This window comes from Mobula birostris, chromosome 22 (genome assembly GCF_030028105.1).
Source record: "Mobula birostris isolate sMobBir1 chromosome 22, sMobBir1.hap1, whole genome shotgun sequence".
NCBI lineage: Eukaryota > Metazoa > Chordata > Chondrichthyes > Myliobatiformes > Myliobatidae > Mobula > Mobula birostris.
Genome location: NC_092391.1, coordinates 58840919 through 58863848, shown reverse-complemented (window position 1 = coordinate 58863848; position 22930 = coordinate 58840919). Strand labels below are relative to the sequence as shown.

Below are 22930 nucleotides of genomic sequence, written 5' to 3'. Positions count from 1 at the left end.
AGTGACTGGTTTTAAGGTGCCAGTAACCCAGCTTTGCCCCTTCTCCTGTCAGTAAAAACTGCTCCGCCGAGATTAGTAACTGAGCCAAAAGTGAAGGCCAGGAGCTGGACTTGGTTGTCAGAAGCTATTTGAGATGTACGTCATTGGCAGCATTTAACAGGCAGTGAGAGCTTACCCCCATTACCACCCCCGGATATAACAACTTTAAGGAACCCACGGCAGCATACTAGTTAGCATAATACTATTACAGTGCCAGAAACTGGGCTCAATTCCACTGCAGACTGTAAGGAGTTAATATGTTCTCCCATGACCACATCGGTTTCCTCCCATCCTCCAAAGTAGTACAGGTTAGTGAGCGAAATGTGACCTGATGTAACTGGGCCGCATGGGCTTACTGGGACGCAAGGGCCTGTTACGTGTTGTATCTCTAAATCTAAACTGGTACCAGGTAAAGCTTGACAAAAAAGTGGCCCCAACATCAAGCTATTTGTTACTTCTCAGATTTCAAAAATAGATATTATTCAAAATAAAGGGCATAACTTTTAAGTATATAAATATTACATACTATAAATGTGTTGTATTTCTAAACCATCACACCGTTATGACTCCCTGTCCTCTGAAGTGATAGAGCCTTTCGCAGTTTGAGGAGCTTCCCCACCTGTCTCAACCCCTCCATGCGTGGCAGCAGAAAGACCTTTTCTGTGGTTCTTCCCCACAGGGCCACAGGTCGCATCGAGCTTCAGCCTGAGATGGCAACACCAATGCCTTTGAACAGAAAATTCAAAGTAGTGGATTTGGCCCAGTATATCAATGGGTAAAGCCTTCCCCACCATTGAGCACATCCACATGAAACGCTGTCATGGGAAAGCAGCATCCACCATCAGAGATCCTCACTACCCAGGCCATGCTCTCTTCTCAGGTAGAAAGTACAAGAGCCTCAGGACTTGCACCACCAGGTTCAAGAACAGTTACTACCCCTCAACCATCAGGCTCTTGAACAGAAGGAGATAACTACACTCGCTTGCCCCATTGATGAAATGTTCCTACAACTAATGATCTCACTTTCAACGACTCAATCTCATTATCTCATGTTCTCGTTATTTATTGCCATTTATTTATATTTTTATTTGCAGTTTGTTATCTTCTGCACTCTGGATGATCTTTCATTAATCCTGTTATAGTTACTATTCTATAGATTTGTTGAATATGTCCACAAGAAAGTGAATCTCAGGATTATATATGGTGACATTTGACAGCGTACCCCTCAGCATGTCCTCCTGCTATCTGGATTGTGCCAATCGGTACCATTCCCTTACACACCTTTTGCTGTGCTGGAAGACCCAACACATTTTGGGGGTCCCTCACCAAAATGATGACCTTCCAGTAACACTTGATGCCTGCCTCAGTGTTTGTCCCTTGGAACAAGCAGCCCGTGGATCTGAGAGCTCTCTTTTTACTGAACCAGGTCTGTCTCCATACCCTCTTAGTGAATCCAGATGGTGGGGGACTACTTCTTCTCTATCTCAGTCACTCCGGGGGCAGCGTGCATTGGGGATGATACGAGAAGAATCTGACTGGCAGGGTCTAGACCCTCTTCCTGCCATCCAAGCAAGGTCTCAGTGCATGAAGAGTCCTGAAATGAGGCATCCTGCTGGATGATTTGGACAGTTTGGTTAAGGGAAGCACATCACAGTATCCATAGAGTCCCTGTCCTGCATTGACTACAGGATGTTTCATGCTGACCACTTCCAGATGGACGTGTTTCAGAATACAGAAGTGCCGGCCCTTTGGCCCAGGATGTCATGCCTATCTTTTAATCTACTCCAAGGTTAATCTAACCCTTCCCCCCCACAAAGACTCCCAAGTTTCTTTCAAACAAGTGTTTGTCTAAGAGGCTCTTAAATATCCCTCATGTCTTTGCCTCTACCACCACACCCAGCAGAACGTCCCACACACTCACTACACTTCATGTAAAAAATACCAACCTCTGACATCCCCTATAATTTCCTCCAATGACCTTAAAATATGCCTCCCATATCAGCTGTTTCCACCCAGGGAAAAATAGTTTCTGGTTGCCCACTATATACACAATACCACGCAAAGGTCTTAGGCACCCTAGCTATATATACTATGTGTGCCTAAGACCTTTTGCACAATACTGTAGTAATTTTATGTATTGTTACAAAACAAAAAAAAAACAAATTTCATGATATGTGAGTGATGATAAACCTGGTTCTGATCTGGGTCTCTATTGAGGACTGAGAGTGGGAAGGGGGCAGGGAGAGGGGAATCATGGTTGAGAAAAGGGGAAGGGAGAGGGGAGGAAGCGGGAAGCACCAGAGAGACATTCTGTAATGATCAATAAACCAAATGTTTAGAATCAAATGACCTTGCCTGGTGTCTCGGGGCTGGGTGTGTCTGCACCTGCAACACACCCCTTGCCACTGGCACTCCTTCTCTGCCACCTGTCCCACACCCCTCCCGCGCACTCCACCCTCACCGTTCCCAACATCCTTTGTTCCCGCCAAATTTACAAACTTGCTCTCTGCTCCACGTTGACGAATACAGTACTCTGCAAAAGCCTTAGTAGGCACCCTGTTTTTATTTATTTATATATATATATATATATACACACACACACACGTACATATACATACATACATATATACACACACACGACTTTTGCACAGTGCCGTATGCCTGTTGGAAAACTTTTACGTACAGAGTCACCACATTCAGTAGTGTCACCCTATTAGTTTTTTTTATACCACAGCACCACTCCCACTCTTGGCCTCTTGCAGTGATACACCTCGTGTATGCATTGGAATTGTATTATGAATAGGAATCTAGCGAAGGATGTCAATTTTAGTCTCCATCACTTCTATGAATCAGAATCGGGTTTAATATCACCAGCTTATGTTGTGAAATTTGTTGTTTTTGCAGCAGCAGTACAATACACAACAATTGAAAAAATGTGAATTACAGTAAATATACATACAGAGTTAAATTAAATTAAATAGAAATAAAAAAGTAGTGAGGTAGTGTCCATGGGTTCAATGTCCATTCAGAAATCAGATGGCAGAGGGGAAGAAGCTGTTTCTGAATCATTGAGTGTGTGCCTTCAGGCCCCTGTACCTCCTTGTTGAAGGTAGGTAGCAATAAGAACAAAACATGACCTGGGTGATGGACGTCACCCTTTTGGGGCATCGCTCCTTGAAGATGTCCTGGGTATTCCGGAGGCTCGTGCCCATGATAGAGCTGACTATGTTTACAACACTCTGCAGCTTACTTCAATACTGTGCAGTAGTCCCCACATAGTGATGCAGCCAGTTGGAATCCTCTCCATGGTACAAACGTAGAAATTTGCAAGTGTCTGTGCTGACATAGCAAATCTCCTCAAACTGCTAATGAAATATAGCTGCTGTCATGCCTTCTTCGTAGCTACATCGAGATGTTGGGACCAAGATAGATCCTCAGAGATATTGACATCCAGGAACCTGAAGTTGCTCACTCTCTCCACTTCTGAACCCTCAATGAGGACTGGTGTGTGCTCCCTTGTCTTACCCTTCCTGAAGTCCACAATCAGTTCTTTGGTTTTACTGATGCTGAGTGCAAGTTTGTTTGCGACACGGCTCAACCAGCTGACATATCTCGCTCCTGTACACTCTCTTGTCACCATCTGAAATTCTTCCAACAATAGTTGTATTGTCGGCAAATTTGTAGATGACATTTGGGCTGTGCCTAGCCACACAGTCATGGGTGTATGTTGCTCTAGCAACTTGCGTTCCTGCAAACCCCTAAAAGAACTCCATCACTTTAATGGGCCAGGCTTTCAAGTTAGTGAGAGTGTACATCCAGAGCCATCCAACTACATAATCCCCTTTGAGGACACAAAGACTATATTATTGGAATCATTGTTGATCACAAGCACAAATATTTGTTATATCAATGGTGACTAACCTTGTAAGTATTCTCTGATCTTGTCCCTTAGCCCCTCAGATGCAGTGTTATTCCGTTCACAAATAACCTGAGAGCAAAATAGAAATGATCAAGCCAGAGACAATGAACTTAATGTTGAGCATTACTTAAAGAGTGGAAAAAAAACCCTGAAAGCTTACCTCCACAGGAGTAAACCCATATGCATTCTTCGAGACTTTGCAGATATCAGGATGAGAGCATAATACATTAACCACCTCTGCATGCCCAAACTTGCAGGCAAAGTGTAGTGGCGTGTCAAAGCCCTGAAAATAAGATCAGAGAATGCTTGGAAGTTTATTTTCCAATATTTGTTTGTGGAATGTGGATATTAGTGCTAATGTTATTCTTCATCTTAAACTGACAAAAATGTGTCTACAATCACACATTAGTAAAGTTGGCAGATTTCTACCTTGAAGACCACTATTGAACTAGTTAAAAGTTTTATGACTATCTGGTAGTTCTGTGGTTACATATCATTAACTTAATTACTTATTGCCCATTACATCGCTGGCATTTAGGGCAGCAATGAAGGTCCCCCATCTCTGGTGGTGTTCAGGGCTTCCTTCACTGTTCAGTAGCTTCCTCTTGGTTTCACTACTATCAGTCTCGCAAGTCCTGGTGGAGCCTCATGAATACCATCACACTTGGACATAGAAGGATACGTCACTGCCGTTTCCATTACAATTTTGTTTGAGCAGTCAGGGTTGTTAACCCTGAGCTGAACCCCTGAACCTGGAGGACCGGTGGACCACTCTTAGTCTGGCCTCTACCCTTTGACCTAATTGGCATGGGTGACCCTACCAAGACCCAAAGCATGAAGCCCTTCCTCCAGCCAACATAGCTCTCTGGGTCACTGAGTACACAAGCCTCTAAACCCTGCAACAAGGTTGTGGGCCTCTTGGAGGTCCTATCATTAAGCTTTGGATTTACTTAATAACTTGATGGTGCCATGGCAGAACTTGGAAGCATGTCTCAATAGGTTAACTATTATGAAACTGCATTCTTGCATATTCAAAACCTGGGAGTGAGTGTGACTGATCAATGAATCCATTTTCAGCTTACAATATTTCTTGATTATTGATTTTAATTGGCTTTGTAGGATGAGCTATGGCTTTTCTTTTAATTAACTGAGCCGGTGTAGAACATTCCCTGACCATATTTCCACATAAACATGAACGTGACAATTTGCTGTAAGGATGCAATTAATAGTGGGAAGACTCTTTTCTCCAGTTCTTAGGGTGAATGAAAGTGCATCCAAAATGGTGTTAGATTGGGAACTCTTGGAATTTGATGTAATAACACCCTCACCACCCAGGAAGAAGGTACAGAAGCTTCAAGTCCCACACCACCAGGTTCAACAACAACTATTATCCTCGGCCATCAGGCTCTTGAACCAAAGGGGATAACTTCACTCCCCCCATTACTGAATGTTCCCACAACTTATGGACTCAAATTTCAAGGACTCTTCAACTCATGTTCTCGACATTTAATGCTTATTTATTTATTATTATTATTATTTCCTTTTTGTATTTGCACAGTTTGCTTTCACAGTTGGTGTGGTCTTTCATTGATTCTATTATGGTGATTATTCTATTATGGATTTACTGAGTATTCCCATAAGAAAATGAATCTCAGGGTTGCATATAGTGACATGTATTTTGGTAATGAACTTACTTTGAACAAAGAACAAACAGAAATGCCAGAGGCAGAGGTACGAAACATCAAGGAGAACTTGGAAAGAAAGAAGCTCCAATGACAAACACTGCTCTTTCCTATCCCGTAAATCTATGAAGTTGAAGGGTGTATCCAAGTGAGCTTGATGAATGCATTGCTAAATTATATTGTGCAGCCACATTGTATGGCATTGATCAAGAAGACTACTTTTTCCTCATTGGTATACAGCATTGAAAACACTTACTACTATGATATGACTCAATTCCCCAAAGCTAGAACCCTTCCAATCAATGGAAAAGTGCCTGTAATATTTGTATGGACAGAGTCAAGTTTGACCATAAGGTACAATAGGTAGATTGCTAACAGCCAGGGAGTTTGGTGATATACAGCAGATGAAAAATGACACCCTCGGGAAAAACTTTAAGTATAAAAGACCTTAAATTAATTATATCTACCAATTTGGGAATTCAGGAAAAAAACAAAAATTTGCTTTAAACAAAACTGTACAAGGTCCAACCCTACATTCCCATCAGGAGAGGTGGAAACGGGTAAGGCTCTGGTGAAGCTGTATCAGACAATCCCCTGTACAGCGGATACAACAGATTACAGAAACACTGATGGACTATGGAGACAGGAGATCATCAATGGTCTGTGCTCCCCTGGGAGCTCAGGGCCCAAGAAGAAGAAAACTGTACATGATGCTTCTTCATTTAGCAAAGATTATCATCACCCAAGACATTTTTATGTTCTGATGGTAATGTCAATAGTCTCTTGTAATTAAATGAGCATAGAGATTTATGCAATTAGTTCCAAAACTGACATTTAATTCAGGGTTCACCATGTAATCCTGTGAACCGACACAGAATCTGTGGACCTGCCAGTCCCACAACCTCTACCATCTCGAAGGAGGAGAACAGCAGGTACCTGGGAACACCACCACTTGGAAATCCCCATCTTGACTTGAAAACATTATCGCCATTTCTTCATTGTCGCTGGGTCAAAACCATGGAATTCCCTCCCTAACAGCACTGCGGGTGTACCCACACCCCAGGGACTGCAGCGGTTCAAGAAGGCAGCTCATCACCGCCTTCGCAAGGGTAACTAGGTATGGGCAATAAATGCTGGCTTAGCTGGCGACACCCACATCCTGTACATGAATCAATAAAAAAGACTAGGGCACTGAAGGAAGTTCTTGCTTTTTATTTACGTTAATGACTGCAACCGAGATAAAGAAGATTTATTAACACAAATAGGGAGAACGATAAACCAGGAGGCTGCAGGACATTGACAGGTCACAGAGGTGGACACATGGCCGCCTGGTACACTTTGACACAAAAGGTATGAAAGGAGTACATTTTAGGTCCAGGTTTAGGTGGCAAATCCTTTATTTCTGGGTGGTAAGATGGACAAACGTCTCTACTAAAGGAGATGTAGCTGCTCCTATTCAGGCTGCTACATCAGGTAGAAGGTACAAGAGCCTTAAGACTCGCATCGCCAGGTTCAAGATCAGGCTCTTGAACAAAACAGAATAACAACATCCACTTGCCCATCTATTGAGATGTTCCCACAACCAATGAAGTCACAGCGAGGACTCTGTGTTATTTCATGTTCTCATTATTTATTGCTATTTATTTATATTTACATTCGCACAGTTCGTTGTCTTCTGCACTCTGGTTGATCTTTCATTGATCCTGTTGTAGTTACTATTCTACAGATTTACTGCGTATGCCTGCAGGAAAATGAATCTCAGTGTTTTATGTAGTGGCATATGTACTCCGATAATAAACTTTACTGTGAACTAACTCAGCATGACGACAAGATTGCTTTGGAAGTAAAAGCCTTTTAGTGTTTAACTCAACTTTTAAGAGCCAATGCTCCCAACTCAATGGAAACAAATTTAATCAGCCAGTGATTTTAGATATTTTGTTAACTGAACCATCAATATTCATTAATTACAATCAAAGAGGCTTTTGAAAAACAGCGGTCCTCACAACCATTCATTAAGAGAGGAGCTGTGATACCAACCCGTTTATCAGGTGTGTTGAGATAAAGGTCAACGATGTATTTGATGCGTTTTTGCAGCATAACTTCATCATCATCTGGATACATAAGGAGCATAAATTCAGGACTCTCCAACGTCTCCAGCAGAAGCTGACAAATTTGTGGCTGATTCTCTTTGGCAGCCACATGCATAGCATTGTACCGACAACCTTCCTGCAATTTACAGAGAATCATTCAGTTACCATCAGGAATAATTTTTTCTCTCCCCCACCATGCCTATAGCTATCATCTCACCGGTCACTGCAACGTCTCCTTTCCCAATACCATCTCAAATTAACACCCTTTCCTAACCCAGGTCTCATCTGAGTACGCAGATACTAAAGAACATTCCAAGCAGCCATGATCCTAAATTGTACAACCTGGCACCTTTACCCACCTCTGTTTTAAAACCTTATCCCTTCCTCAGGCATGCACACTTTGCTACAAAACTATGGAAAATAATTAACATTACCCCTGCCTCCCATCCAGAAAACAGGAGACTTAAAAGTGAATTAACACCCTGAAGGAAAAGCCTTCCCTTGTTACACAACATTCAGTAAACTCCATTGACTGGCAGATAAGCACTGGTGGCCCTCAAGAGGACCACAACCTTGTTGTAGGGTTTGGAGGCTTGCATGCCTCAATGACCAGAGAGCTATGTTGTCTGGAGTCAGGGCCTTGTGCATTGCTCTTGGTGAAGTCACCCATGCTAAACAGGTCAAAGGGTACAGGCCAGAATAAGGGTGGCCCACCGGTTCTCCAGGTTTGGGGGTTCAGTTCAGGGCTAACAACCCTGACTGGGTCAAACAAAACTGTAACGGAAACAGCAATGAGGAATCCTTCAACATCTGTGTGAGACGGTATGGACAGACAGAGATGGAGGATCTTCACTGCTGCCCTAAATGCTAGCTGCATAATGGGCAGTAAATAAATAAGGCACCTGCAGTCAACCTGAAATTATTCTGGGTACCAGCATGTGGATGAATGAAAAGTGGAGGGCTGTGTAAGAGGGAAGGTTAGATTGATCTTAGAGTAGGTTCAAAAGTTGAAGAGCCTGCACTGTGCTGTACTGTTCTATGTACCATCATGTCATGACTGTATTGACTGATTTCTGGGATGAAAAGATTGTCTTATAGTGAAAGAATGAACAGAATAGGCTTTTACACCCTGGAGTGTTATGGATGAAAGGTGAACTAACTGAAACGGAGTTGACTCCAGGAGGATATTGTCTGCTGGGAAGTCTGGAACTAAGGCAGAGACTCCAGGAAAGACTAACACCAGGAGGAATTGTTACTAAGAATAGTGAACCTTTGGAATTATCTATCCCAGAAAGCAGTGGAGGCCCATTCATTATGTTCAAGGCTGGATGCATTTTGTGGCCTACAAGCAAATCAAGGCCTGTAGGGGTTCAGTCAGGAAAATAAAGTCAAAGATCACTAAGCCATCATCTGCTCCAGGGGTTCCCAGCCTGGGGTCCATGGAGTCCTTGTTAAATGGTATTAGTCATGGCATAAAAAGGTTGGGAATCTCTGATCTAGTCGCTAGTGGAGGAGGCTTAAAGGCTTGGTTGGAATAAACCTGTACCTATTATATTCCTTTATTTATATTTGGTGGTTCTTCAGAAGCAGGCCCTACTGATTATCTAGCTTGATTGAAAACTCTCTCGGTTGAGAGAATGAAAGACCAGTGGGCACTACTCTTCTTTCCTTTTTAGGGTGGTTGGGGTCTTGTCGGAGTCCGTGATCTACAGCTGCACTCAGACAGTGCTTCTTCACAGTGGGGGGTTTCTGTTCGCAGAGGTCACCGAGCAGCCCAATGTTTTCAATATCTACAGGAGCAGCCTGGAAGACGTGCATCGGCGGTGCAGCTCTGCTGCCCTGTAGATCACCAGGTTCATCGCAGGTGTCACTGAATGAAGCGTCGAGGTGGATCGGAACATCGAGAGAGCAGGGTACGCTGCTGTTGAAGTAAGCGACGCCGCAGACTGTAACATGGAAACAGCGAGCAGTTAGCCTCCCCTCTCGCTGTGGCAGGAGTGATACCTCTCTCCCCCTTGTTAGTGAGAGAGAACACCTGTGGCAGGTCGAAGTGTTGGGGTGAATAGTGGTTTTTCTGAGGGACTCTAGATCATGGTCTCCTTGGGGGCTTTGCTATTATTTACATGGTGGGTAATGCATTTTCTGGAGCAAGTGGGGGGAGGAGAAGGGCTGATGCTTTTGCTGTTGCTTGTGCGTGGGTGAGGGGAGGGGCTTTGGGGTTCCAACATTTTCTGTCATTCATTCTTTGGGGGTCTTCCCTGTTATGTGGCTGTCGGTGAAGAGTAAGAATTTCAGGTTGTATACATTCTCTGCCATTAAACTGAACCATTGAAATCACTAGGATCAAAGCCGGCCAGCCAAGGAAACCCACAGAAACCATAAAGCTTCAAGATCAGCCATTAAACCACAGTGACCAAGCTACAGGCACTCTTGATACAATGTCAGATTCTTGTAAACACTGAACAAACTTGTTCTTTTCATTTACATTTATTAAAACAATTCCCTCTTAGAAATCATGAAAGTGGAAATAATTTCTTTCATGGTTCAGACCTCTCAATGATGAGGTCCGGTAATGATCAATAAAAGCAAGGATGTAATGTTCAGGCTTTATAAAGCACTGGTGAGGCCTCACTCACAGTATTGTGAGCAGTTTTCGGCCCCTTATCTTAGAAAGGATGTGCTGACATTGGACAGGTTTCACAGAATTGATTCTGGGATTGAACGGCTTGCCTTGCAAAGAGCGTTTGATGGCTCTGGGCCTGTATTCACTGGAATTCAGGAGGATGAGGGTTGACCTCATTGACCCCTATCTAACGTTGAAAGGCTGCGATAAAGTGGATGTGGAGAAGATGTTTCCTATGGTGGGAGAATCTAAGACCAGAGGACACAGCCTCAGAATAGAGGGGCTTCCTTTCAGAACAGAGATAAGGAATTTCTTTAGCCAGAAAGTGGTGAATCTGTGGAATTCATTGCCACAGATGGGTGTGGGGGCTAAGTCATTTGCTATATTTAAGGCAGAGGTTGATAGATTCTTGGTTAGTCAGGGCATGAAGGGATATGGGAGAAGGCAGGAGATTGAGGCTAAGAGGGAAAAATTGATTAGTCATGCTGAAATGGCGGAGCAGACTCAATGGGCCAATTAGCCTAATTCTGCTCCTGTACCTTATGGTCTTATAAGAAACTACGATCGAAGCAACAAAAATTAATCTGAATTGATCTAATGGTTCAGCTTCGCAAGACAGTCTAACCTGGAGAACTGTAGGGTTGTCTCCGGAACCAATGAGGTAACGTGGAATGCTCCACACAAGTTCAAGAAAGGTAGTTCTGTCTCCTTTTTCAACAGCCTTCCGCAGCTTGGATGTTAAATCCTGAGAGCGTGGAGTTTCCAGAGAACTCGGCCAATCTGACAGAACATTAAATTAAAGCAAATACAAGTCAAATATTTTACTTTGATTGGAGAAGGCTACTTCCAAAATGTTCAAAGCATTCCAGTAAGTCATCTGTGTCCCCCTATCCCATAGAATTCAGAAAGTATTTCTTTTCCACTAGTCTGTGTCCATCATTAGGGAGCCCCAGCATCCAGGTCATGCAAGCTCTCTTCTCGCTGCTACCATCAGAAAGGAGATACAGGAGCCCCAGGACTCATACCACTAGATTCAGGAATAGTTACTACCCCTCAACCATCAGGCTTTTGAACCAAAGGCATAACTAGATTCATCTTCGCTTGCCCCATCATTCAAATGTTCCCACTATCTATGGATTAACTTCAAGGACTCTTCATCTCATGCTCCCAATATTTATTGCTTATTGTTTTTTTTTCTTTAGAATTTGCACAATTTGTTGTCTTTTGCACACCTGTTGTGTGGGGTCTTTCATTGATTTGGTTGTGGTTATTGGACTGACTATGCGCACAAGAAAACAAATCTTAGAGTTGTACATGGTGACATATACGTACATTGATAATAAACTCACTTTGAACTTTGCTGAGAAGATGCAGCTCAATGTCACAGACGAAAATTAAAGTCAAACTGTAGAACTGAATTTGAAGGGAGGCAAGATAGGTGTATGGGTATTAAGGGGATCGGCAAATTTAGAGAAGGTAGGAAACAAATATCCACATGGAATATTAAAGTCAAATGTTGTACCATGCTGCATCTTTTTAATACTTTTATGGAATACTACTCTGCTGAAATGCTTATTATTTTCAGGGTGGCAGGTAGCGTAGTCATAGCAGAACTCTTTACAGCACAGACGAGCCAGGTTCAATTCCCGCCACTGCCTATAAGGAGTTTGAACGTTCTCTCCGTAAACTGTCCCGTGATTAGGCTAGGATTAAACCAGGGGAATACTGGGTGGTTCGGCTCAAAGGGCTGGATGGTCCTATTCCGTGTATCTCAATAAATAAACATGGTAGCGTGTCAGGAAGAGAAAACCTTGCAATACAAGACAGAACAAACAATAGTCTTTCAGGGAAATGTTCAGAACAGTATCCTGATGATTGCAAAGAGCAGAGTAATGGCAAGGCGGCCATTATTCTCTGTGGAAAACCTACTTTGTGGGAAGGGAGGGGAAAGAAGATTGTTATAGGGAACATTCCCTAAGCAGCAGACACAAACAACAAATGTGTGAAAAAGAAAAGGGAAAATAAGAATATCTGCAATTCTGCCTGACATTCAGTTAGTGAACTTTCCTCTCTGGGAACAGAAATATTTTCCTATAAATGGAAGCAAACACATTATCAGGTTGCATTTCACTCCCTTCCAATTACAAAGGTAATTGTGTATTGGCAGACTGCTTCACTGAGCACCTCTACACCATCCGCCACAAGCGGTACTTCCCGGTGGCCAAGCATTTTAATTCCTATTCCCATTGCAACGTGTCGATCCATGGCCTCCTCTTGTGCCAAGATGAGGCCACTGTCAGAGTGGAGGAGCAACACCTTATATTCTGTATGGGTAGCCTCCAACCTGATGGTATGTATATTGATTTCTCCTTCCGGTGAACAAAATTCACTCCCCCCCCACCATTCCCCACTCTGACTTTTAACTTCTCCTCACCTGCCTATTATTTCCCACTGGGTCCCCTCCTCCTTCCCTTTCTCCTATGGACCACTCTCCTCTCCCATCAGATTCTTTCTTCGCCAGCCTTTGACCTTTCCCAACCACCATGGCTTCACCTATCACCTTCCAGTCAGCCTCCTTCCCCTCTCCCCAGCTTTTTATTCTGATGTCTTCCTCCTTTCCCCGCAGTCCTGAAGAAGGGTCTCAACCTTCTCCATGTACGCCACCTGACCGCCTGAGTTCCTCTAGCATTTTGTGTGTGTTGCTTTGGATTTCCAGCATCTGCTGAATTTCTTGTGTTAGTGTATTTCCATAATTTTATCCTGAGGTTGCAAAATTTCTCCAAAAATGCAGAGTAAATATGAATATGATACAGTAGTTAATTTGTTTTTAATTATTTTATTCTATATCCTTACATTTATAATCTGCAGGAGCCAAAGATCTGTTCTCTATCTGCACTGCATTTTGTGCTGCACATTTATTATAACTAGTCACACGAGTGGAGGGGACTTTGTAAAAGTGAAGGGAATAAGTCATCTACTTGTGCTTTGCTCTGTGCAGCATGCAGTTGGGGGCCAACTGATGTTGCATCATTTGTCGACTGTTCAGTTAGCTTACACTTGGGTACACTGAAGTTTCATTGCTTCAAGATTGCATATTTGCTAACTGCTAATAAAAGATCAAACACATAGCCTCGTCATTTGGAATAATCATTATTGGAGCTGAAAGTGTGCTCATACAAGAATAACAAAATATATCTTTGGGTTTAAAAAAAATCTTTTATCAGTTAGTTCTTTAGGCTACTTCAATCAAGATCAGACTACAGGAGTGCAGTATGTAAACGGCACAAAAAAAGTTTTCACATAAAATGCAGGAGGAACTCAGCAGGTCAGGCAGCATAGAAAGAGTAAACAGTCGATGTTTCAGACCAAGATGACTTCAGTCTGAAATGTTGATTGTTTATTCATTTCTATAGAAATATAGAATTTCTGAGTTCCTTCAACATTTTGTGTGTGTTGCTCTAGATTTCCAGCATCTGCAGAGTTTCTCATGTTTGTGATTTACAAATAAGTTTTTCTTTGTTTCCCCATTCAAAAGCTAAACTGGGGAGGTGGGTATTAATCATTAACCAAACAGAAAACGGGCAGTGAGATACAACCCTTTCTCTAATTTCCAAAGGCTTTCCCCTCTCCTAAGTCTCCGGCTGTTATAGCCAGTCTCAATCTCAAAGTTAAGATCACCATTGCCATGAGATTTATTTTGATGGCGAGGTCACTGCAGATAGGCTATACCCCAAATTCATATTCTTACATCCCTCACACAAATCGCAAAAAAATACACAGGAAACTCAGCAGGTGTAGAAAATAAAAGGAGAAAGATAAACTTAATATTATACTTCTGCAATCTATAAAAACAGGACATGCATCTATTAATAATATTCTAAATAAAATATCATGCCAATTTATGAAACAGAGAACTTGAACAAGCGATGCTGCAATGAAACAGCAAGCTGTTGGCCTCCTCTCTCACTGTGGCGGAAGCGATATCTCTTTCTCTCTCAATAGTGAGTGAGAGAGCGCCTGTCTGAGATGTCAATGTGTATGTTGGTCAGCAGTTTTTGGTGGAATCGATCAATGGTCTCTGATGGGGCTTTGCTATTGCTTGCATGGTGGGTGGTGGGGGGTTGGTGCCTTTGCTGGAGCAAGGGAGGGGGAGTGGGGAGGGTTTTGCACTTGCTTGTATATGGGAGGAGGGAGAGGGGGCTATGGAGTTCTAACTTTTTTTTTTGTCATTTTTCAGGGTTTTTTCCTCTCTGTTTCATGGATGTCTGTGAAGAGTAAGGATTTCAGGTTGTATACCATATTCATTCCCTGATATTAAATGAACCATTAACACATATTTAAAACATTTATTTAAAAGCCCAATTAATACAACTCTGCTCGAAACGAATCAGAAACTTGCGATTTATGGACAGAGAAACAGATAGAACACCCTTTGTCACGTGGATCTTGGTTCTGAGTACTAACAGTGTTTGACTTTCCACAGATGCTGCTTAATCTAAGTGCTTCCAGCATTATCTACTTTTATTTCAGTTTTCCAGCATCTGTAGTCCTCTTGATTTTCAGAATTTAGAAGAATAATCCACCCAATCTATTGTTTAAACTATATTCACTTTCTGATCTCAGAAATCTGTTTACGATGGTCAGTCCAGCGGAACAAATTGTCCTAAATAACATCTTTTTCTGATAATCAGAATCAGAATGATAAACACCAAACGCCATTATGTAAAAGCAAAGGTAAAATTTATGAAGTCACAGGGATAAAAACTCCAAAATTCCAGAACTTCTTGTGAAAGATGATGAAAAAAATTTACCTCTGTTGTAGATCACACCGCCTTTCAGTGGCGATACACAGGCAGAGGATTTGGTCAGTGAAGGATAGTAGTCACAAATACCTTTGGCAAACTTCTCAGCCTCTTCCTTGTCAGTGAAAGCTTTGAACCGTGATCCTTTCATCATTTTTACAGCTTGGAGAGCTTCTTTTTTATCCAAGTATACATGCACTTTATCTATTTGGGGAGAAGAATAGAAAGCAATCTCAAAAGATTGACTAAACACCATGTTGAGCAGATAACAACCATAACAGCTCTGTCTCTCTGAATTCATTGTTATCGTTATCCAGGTGAGAATACTGGATCAGGAAACCATTTTCCATTTCAGGAATGCAAAATAGTAAGTGCACAAAGCTAAAATCTAAATTTTACATGTTGGCACCACATGAAGGTGTGTTTGGCATTTTTGGGGTTAGGACAAATAACTTCAGCCACCAATCTTCAGATCTGAATACGGACGGTCGATTATATTTAAAATGTAGCTCTGGACAATGGGTTCCTCAAAGTTGTGAACTGCAGTTACTTGGAAAACCAGACAACGCTGATTAAAAATTCATTGGTGTGCCTGTAGCGTGGATGCGAATGAGGTGAGAAAGTTAAGCATAATTCAAAGAGGCATTGTAGATACATTGTGAATATAGAATTGTCCTTGATCTTTAGCATATCAAATATCATGTAGTGTTGGATTGAACAGGCCTCCGCCTCTGAAAGGGTCTCAATATGATGCCTGCTGTGTTTCATTTTGTCAAATAAAGACTCTGCTTCATTTCTACCAGCAGCATCACTCTGGTGACTTCATTCACACAACCAGGTGGCATTATGAATTGCACCTTTCCAGAAACCCCAAGTTGAAAACAAGACATGAATCTTGATAATCTCCTGTTCACTTCTGGACGACAACTGGAGAACTGATGCCTCTGGAGAACAAACAGCACAAGAACTACAATCTGACTTAATACGAGCAAACTTAACTGAAAATGATTCAGATGGTGATGAGAAGGCATCAGGAGCAAAATATATCAGCTCAACATCAGTAAGACCAAAGAATTGATTATGGACTTCAGGAAGGGTACGACGAGGGAAAACACACCTGTCTTCATAGAGGGATCAGAAGTGAAGAAAGTGAGCAATTTCAAGTTCCTGGTCGTCAATATCTCTAAGGATCAAACTGGGCTCAACATATCGATGCAGTTACAACAAAGGTATGACAGCAGATATATTTCATTAGGAATTTGAGAACTGGTATGTCACCAAAAACACTCACATACTTCTACAGATCTATCATGGAAAGCATTGTAACTGGCTGCATCACGAACTGGTATGGGGGGGGGGGGGAGCACTGCACAAGATCAAATTTGTAAACAGAAAGTTGTAAGCAGTTGGCTCCCCAGCATTCAGGATATCTGCCTCTCTGCCATCCAATTTCTGAATGGACATTCAACCCACGAACACTTCTTCACTACAGTTTTTATTATGTATTGCAATGTACTGCTGCCACATAACAATATCCTGGTGATATTAAACCTGATTCGGATTCTGAAAAATATCCACACATATCCATACCTGGACTCCATTTTGTCACCCATAGTTCAGTCCCTCCCCACCTACATCCGGGATACATCCCATGCCCTCCACCTCTTCAATAACTTCCAGTTCCTCGGTCCCGACCGCTTCATTTTCACTATGGATGTCCAATCCTTATACACCTCCATTCCCCATCACGGCAGCCTCAAAGCCCTCTGCTACTTTCTGGACAATAGACCTCACCAGTTCCCCACCACCACTACCCTCCTTCGGTTGGCGGAACTGGTATTCACACTTAATAACATCTCTTTTGGTTCTTCCCACTTTCTTCAGACTAACGGTGTAGCTATGGGAACTTGCATGGGCCCCAGCTATGCCTGCCTCTTCGTTGGTTATGTGGAACAGTTGTGCTCCAAACCTATTCTGGCATTGCTCCCCAACTTTTCCTTCGGTACATTGACGACTACATTGGTGCTGCTTCCTGCACCCATGCTGAGCTCATCAATTTCATCGACTTTACTTCAAACTTCCACCCAGCCCTCAAATTCACTTGGTCTATCTCGGACACTTCTCTCCCCTTTCTTGATCTCTCGGTCTCCATCTCTGGAGACAGACTGTCCACTGACATCTTCTACAAACCCACTGAATCTCATAACTACCTTGACTATACCTCTTCCCAGCCTGCTACATACAAAAATGCCATTCCCTATTTCCAGATCCTCCGTCTCCGCCGCATCTGCTCCCAGGATTCCGTTCCAGGACATCTCTAGTGTCCTCTTTCTTTAAGGATCGCGGTTTCCCTTCTGCCGTCATCAATGATGCCCTCACCCACATCTCCTCCATTTCCCGCACTTCAGCCCTCACCCCATCCTCCCGCCACAACAGGGACAGAGTTCCCCTTGTCCTCACCTACCACACCACCAGCCTCCGGATCCAGCACATTATCCTCTGCAACTTCCACCACCTTCAACAGGCCCCCACCACTAAGCACATCCTTCCCTCTCCACCCCTCTCCGCAGGGATCGGTCCCTCCGTGACTCCCTGATCCACGCATCCCTCCCCACAGATCTCCCACCCGGCACTTATCCCTGTAAGCGTAAGTGCTACACCTGTCCCTACACATCCTCTCTTGCCACCATTCAGGGCCCCAAACAGTCCTTCCAGGTGAGGCAACACTTCACTTTTGAGTCTGTTGGGGTCATCTATTGCATCAGGTGCTCCCACTGCAGCCTCCTCTACATCGGTGAAACCCAAAGCAGACTGGGGGACCACTTCGTCAAGCACCTCCGCTCCGTCCGCCACAACAGACAGGATCTCCCGGTAGCCACCCACTTCAACTCTGCTTCCCATTCGGATATGTCCATACATGGCCTCCTCTACTGCCATGATGAGGCTAAACTCAGGTTGGAGGAGCAACACCTCATATACCGTCTAGGTAGTCTCCAGCCCCTTGGTATGAACATTGAATTCTCCAACTTCCGGTAATTCCCTCCCCCTCCCTTCTCCTACCTCTATTTCACTCTACTCCCTCCCCCCAGCTGCCTATCACCTCCCTCATAGTTCCGCCTCCTTCTACTACCCATTGTGTTTTCCCCTATTCCTTCTTCACCTTTCCTGCCTATCACGTCCCTGCTCTCCCCCCCCCACCCCTGTATCTTTCCCCTTACTGGTTTTTCACCTGGACCCTACCAGCCTTCTCCTTCCCACCCTCCCCCCACCTTCTTTATAGGGCCTCTGCCCCTTCCCTCTTCAGTCCTGACGAAGGGTTCCGGCCCGAAACGTTGACTGATCGTTTCCATGGATGCTGCCCGACCTGCTGAGTTCCTCCAGCGTGTTGTGAGGATAACTTCACTCACCTCAACACTAAACTGATTCGACAAACTATAGACTAACTTTCAAGGACTCTACAACGCATGTTCTGAGTTATTTATTTATTTATTATTTGCACAGTTTGTCTTTTTCACATTGTTTTTTTGTCGGTTTTTCATTGATTCTATTGTATTTCTTGGTATTATTGTGAAAACAAATTTCTGCGGCGTTCATGGACTCAGGGCCTCAAGCCGCAGTGTCACCTGTTTACAGCCCCCAGGGAGAAGAGGAGGCGTTCAGGCTGCAGTTGGTGCTGTCCTGCACCCCCCGCCCCCTCCTCCAAGTGCTCACTCGGCAGAAGACAAGCTGTACTGTGGTTGACTGCAGATATCTGTGGCGTTCGTGGCCTCAGGATCTGGACTATTTTTCTGCATGGCTGTACTTTACTGATATCATACTTGTGCCTGCTATCTTGTATATGCTATGTGTGCTTTGTGCTGTGAGTGACTGTTGCTACTGTGTTTTACACCTTGGCCCCGAGTAATGCTGTCTCATTCGGCTGTATTTATGGGCATTCATTTATGGTTGAATGACAATTAAACTTGAACTGAATGCCTGCAAGAAAATTAATCTCAAGGTAGCATAAGATGACATACATGTACTTTGTTAATAAATTTATTTTGAATGCTGATGTGTGAAAGTTCATCACTGTACAGGATTCACTTGTCAATCTGCTTCAGAATGGCTGGAACTGATGATCATAATTGCCACAATGGCGGGCTAGTGATCATAGTTCCATTGAGAAATCTTTCCTATTATCATGACCTGAATTTGAACACAGATCCATACATGTTATTGCATACAGTTCTGGTCACCCCACTATAGGAAGGATGTTGAGACTTTAGAATGGGTACAGAAGAGGTTTACCAGGCTGCTGCCTGGTTTAGAGGCCATGTGCTATTGCGAGAGGCTGAATAAACTCCGGTTGTTTTCCCTGGAGCGGCGGAGGCTGAAGTGGGGGGGGGGGTCTGATAGAGGTTTATGTGTTATGAGTGGCATAGATAGAGTGGACATAGCATGCATAATACCAGAGGGCATGCATTGCAGGTGAGAGGGTGCAGTTTCCCCTCTGCCATATGATCTCCAAATGGGCATTAAACCCAAGAACACTGTCATTCACAGTTTTTTTCCTATCATTATGTATTGCAATGTACTGCTGTTGCAAAGACAACAAATTTCATGACATAACGCGGGTGATATTAAATCCGATTCTGATAGAGGTGTACAAGATGATAAGACTCATAGATCGGGTGGACAGCCAGAGACACTTCCCCAGGGTGGAAATGGCTAATACAAGGTGGGTGGGAATTATTTTTAGGTGACTGGAGGGAAGTATGGGGGGAGGGGGCGATGACAGAGGTAGGTGTGTTACAGAGAGTGGTGAGTGCTTAGAATGTGCTGCCAGGGGTGCTGGTACAGGCAGGTTCATTAGGGACTTTTAAGATACTCTTGGATAGGCACATGGATGAAAGAAAGATGGAGAGCCATGTGGGAAGGAACAGCTAGATCAGGGGCTCCCAACCTTTTTTTTGATGCATGGACCCCTACCATTATCTGAGGGGACCCCAGGTTGGGAACACTTGCATTAGATTAATCTTGCAGTAGGTTGAGGGGTAGACACAACAGTGTGGGCAAAAGGGCTGGAACTGTGCTGTACTATACGTCACATTACGTTCTAATGCAACTCCTAATTCAGCTTCAAGTTCAGTTGATTGCCATTCAACCATATACATGTATATTGCCAAATGAAACGTTTCTCCAGGCCAAGGTGCACAACACAGTACATATAACTCAACACACACACACAACACATAAAGTAATATTACCACAAATAAATTAACAAATAATAAGGTGCATATACAATACGAATTAAAAGTAATCAGTCTAACAAGACCTGGATGGTAGCCGGGAGGGATCGTTGACAATGCTTATGGCTCTGCACAGGCAGCGCTCTTACTAAATATCTTTAATGGGTTAGAAGGGAGACCCTGATGATCCTCTCAGCAGTCCTCACAATCGTCTGGAGGGACTTGCAGTCATATGCCTTGCAACTCCCATACCAGACGGTGATGCAGCTGGTCAGGTCACTCTTGATGGTGCTCCTGCAAAAGTTGGTTAAATAGGGGGACCTCAATCTCCTCAGGAAGCGTTGACGCTGCTGTGCTTTCTTAACCAAAGGTAGTGGTGTTGAGGAATCAGCTGAGATATGATATGATTAAATTTTATACAATAAATAGTTACAGCCTTACCATTTCTGGACAAAGTGTCATCCAAGACCGGACAAACTCCATAATAAACTGTGGCAGAAGCATCTGATCTTTCTGAAATCTGTTCTGTGTTGTTCTGTAAACTACTGACATTTACAGCTTTTGGCAAATCTGACAATGGTGACTCATCTGGAGGGTTCACTCCTACATCATATCCAAAATGGTCATCTTTGTCAGTACAGGTATGGGTAGGTGAACGGGGAGTTTCGGATCTTGTTACGGAGCTGCTGTCAGATCCACTAGTGGAACTGCTTAACAAAGCAGAGCGGTCTTCAGGTTTTGCCGGCTCAGGCGGTCCGTCTGCTCCTGCTCCTCCCTGCTTTTCCAGCAAAGCCTGAGCTAATCTCTTCTCAAAAATTAGACGAGTTGTTGAAGTTATAGGTCCCCAGTTCAGCCCTGCTCCAAGAATTTCTTGCCTGAGTTCAGCAGGGCTAAGTTGCCTCAGTCTACTCATAATCGCTTCCATCCTGCTTTACCTGAGGGAAAGACACACAAAGCAACTCCCATTAGATAAATAAATTTAATAATGTCAGGTTTATTTTATAGAATATAGAACAGGCCCTTGTTGTGCTGATCTTTTAACCTACTCCACAATCAATCCAACCCTTCCCTCCTACTTAACCCTCCTTGTTCCTATCACCCATGTGCCTATCGCTAGTCATCTCTACCAACACCCCTGGCAGCACAATACATGCGCCAACCACTCTGTGTTTTAAAAAAACTTACCTTTTTCATCTCCCTATAAATGTTCCTATAACCACCTTAAAATTATGTGCATAATTAGCTCTTTCCACCCTGGGACAACTTCTCTGGCTGTCCACTCGATCTATCCCCCTTATCTCAGCCTCCTTCGCTCCAAAGTAAAAAGCCCTAGCTCATTCATAAGACACCCTCCTCTACTTCCTCAGGAGTTTGTGAAGATTCAGTATGACATCTAAAACTCTGACAAACTTCTATGGATGTGTGGGAGAGCGTATTGACCGGTTGCATCACATTTTGGCAAGGAAACACCAAAGCCCTTGAACGGAAAATCCGACAAAAAGTAGTGAATATAGCCCTCTCCATCACAGGTAAAGCCCTCAATGCCAATGAACACATCTACATGAAGTGTTGGCACAGGAAAGCAGCAACCATCATCAGGGACACCCAGCATCTAAGTCATATCCTCTTCTTGCTGCTGCCATCAGAAAAAAGATACAGGAGCCTCAGGACTCGCACCATCAGGTTCAGGAACGGTTATTACCCTCAAGCATCAGGCTCTTGAACGAAAGGGGATAACTTCACTTGCTCCATCATTGAAATGTTCCCACAAACTACGAACTCACTTTCAAGAACTCTTCATCTCAAGTTCTCGATATTTATTTATTAATTTGTTTTTCTTTTTGTATTTGCACAGTTCGTGTCTTCTGCACACTGGTTGAATGCCCAAGATTCTGCCTTCGTTCATTGATTCTATTATGGATTTATTGAGTATGCCTGCAAAAACCTGAATCTCTGGATTGTAAATGGTGACATACACATACTTCAATAATAAATTTACTTTGAACACTACTCCAGGCAGGATTCTAGTAAAACACGTCTGCACCCTCATATAGGAATGATTGATTACAGTATAATTGTAAAACTCCTCCAAAATAACCACAACCTTGTCGTGGTTCAGAGACATATGTGCCCCAGAGAGCTACATTGGCTGGAGTCAAGGCTTTACGTTTTGGCTCTTGTTAGGGTCACCCATGCCAAACAGGTCAAAGGGTAGAGGCCAGACTAAGACTGAAGGTCCTCCAGGTTTGAGGGTTCAGCTCAGGGCTAACGACCCTGACTGGTCAAACAAAATTGTTACAGAAACAACAATGAAGAATTCTTCTACATCTGAGTACAATGGTATTCCGGGATTTGCATGCCTGACAGTAGTGAAAACTGAAAGAAAGCTACTGACATGATGAAGGAAGCCCTAAATACCACCAGAGATGGAGGACCTTCATTGCTGCCCTAAATGCCTGCGACGGTATAGAGAGTTACACGTGACTATAAAACTACCAATTTTTTGCATAGCATAAAATAACCCCCAGTGGTAGTGGTTAGCATGAT

General features: G+C 43.3%; 1 protein-coding gene and 1 long non-coding RNA gene across 6 annotated transcripts in view; one reads left to right on the top strand and one right to left on the bottom strand.

The window, feature by feature from the left end:
• The window catches only part of ankle2 (ankyrin repeat and LEM domain containing 2), a 61604-nt gene that overhangs the window by 22898 nt on the left and 15776 nt on the right, over window positions 1–22930 (bottom strand). For 4 of the 5 annotated variants that reach the window (XM_072240836.1, XM_072240840.1, XM_072240837.1 and 1 more), the window contains exons 2-7: window positions 20825–21318; window positions 15165–15359; window positions 10979–11133; window positions 7678–7866; window positions 4119–4241; window positions 3961–4027 (exon numbers count right to left, since the gene is read on the bottom strand). In XM_072240836.1, the coding sequence (XP_072096937.1) occupies window positions 3961–4027; window positions 4119–4241; window positions 7678–7866; window positions 10979–11133; window positions 15165–15359; window positions 20825–21308 (1213 nt within the window). In that variant the 5' untranslated portion in view covers window positions 21309–21318. The remainder of the gene's footprint in view (window positions 1–3960; window positions 4028–4118; window positions 4242–7677; window positions 7867–10978; window positions 11134–15164; window positions 15360–20824; window positions 21319–22930) is intronic. The other variant, XM_072240838.1, reaches the window with a different exon arrangement.
• LOC140186492 (uncharacterized) lies at window positions 9442–22334 on the top strand. Its single transcript, XR_011882887.1, has 4 exons — window positions 9442–9643; window positions 14591–14640; window positions 15962–16384; window positions 22239–22334. It is a non-coding gene; the product is annotated as an uncharacterized lncRNA (long non-coding RNA).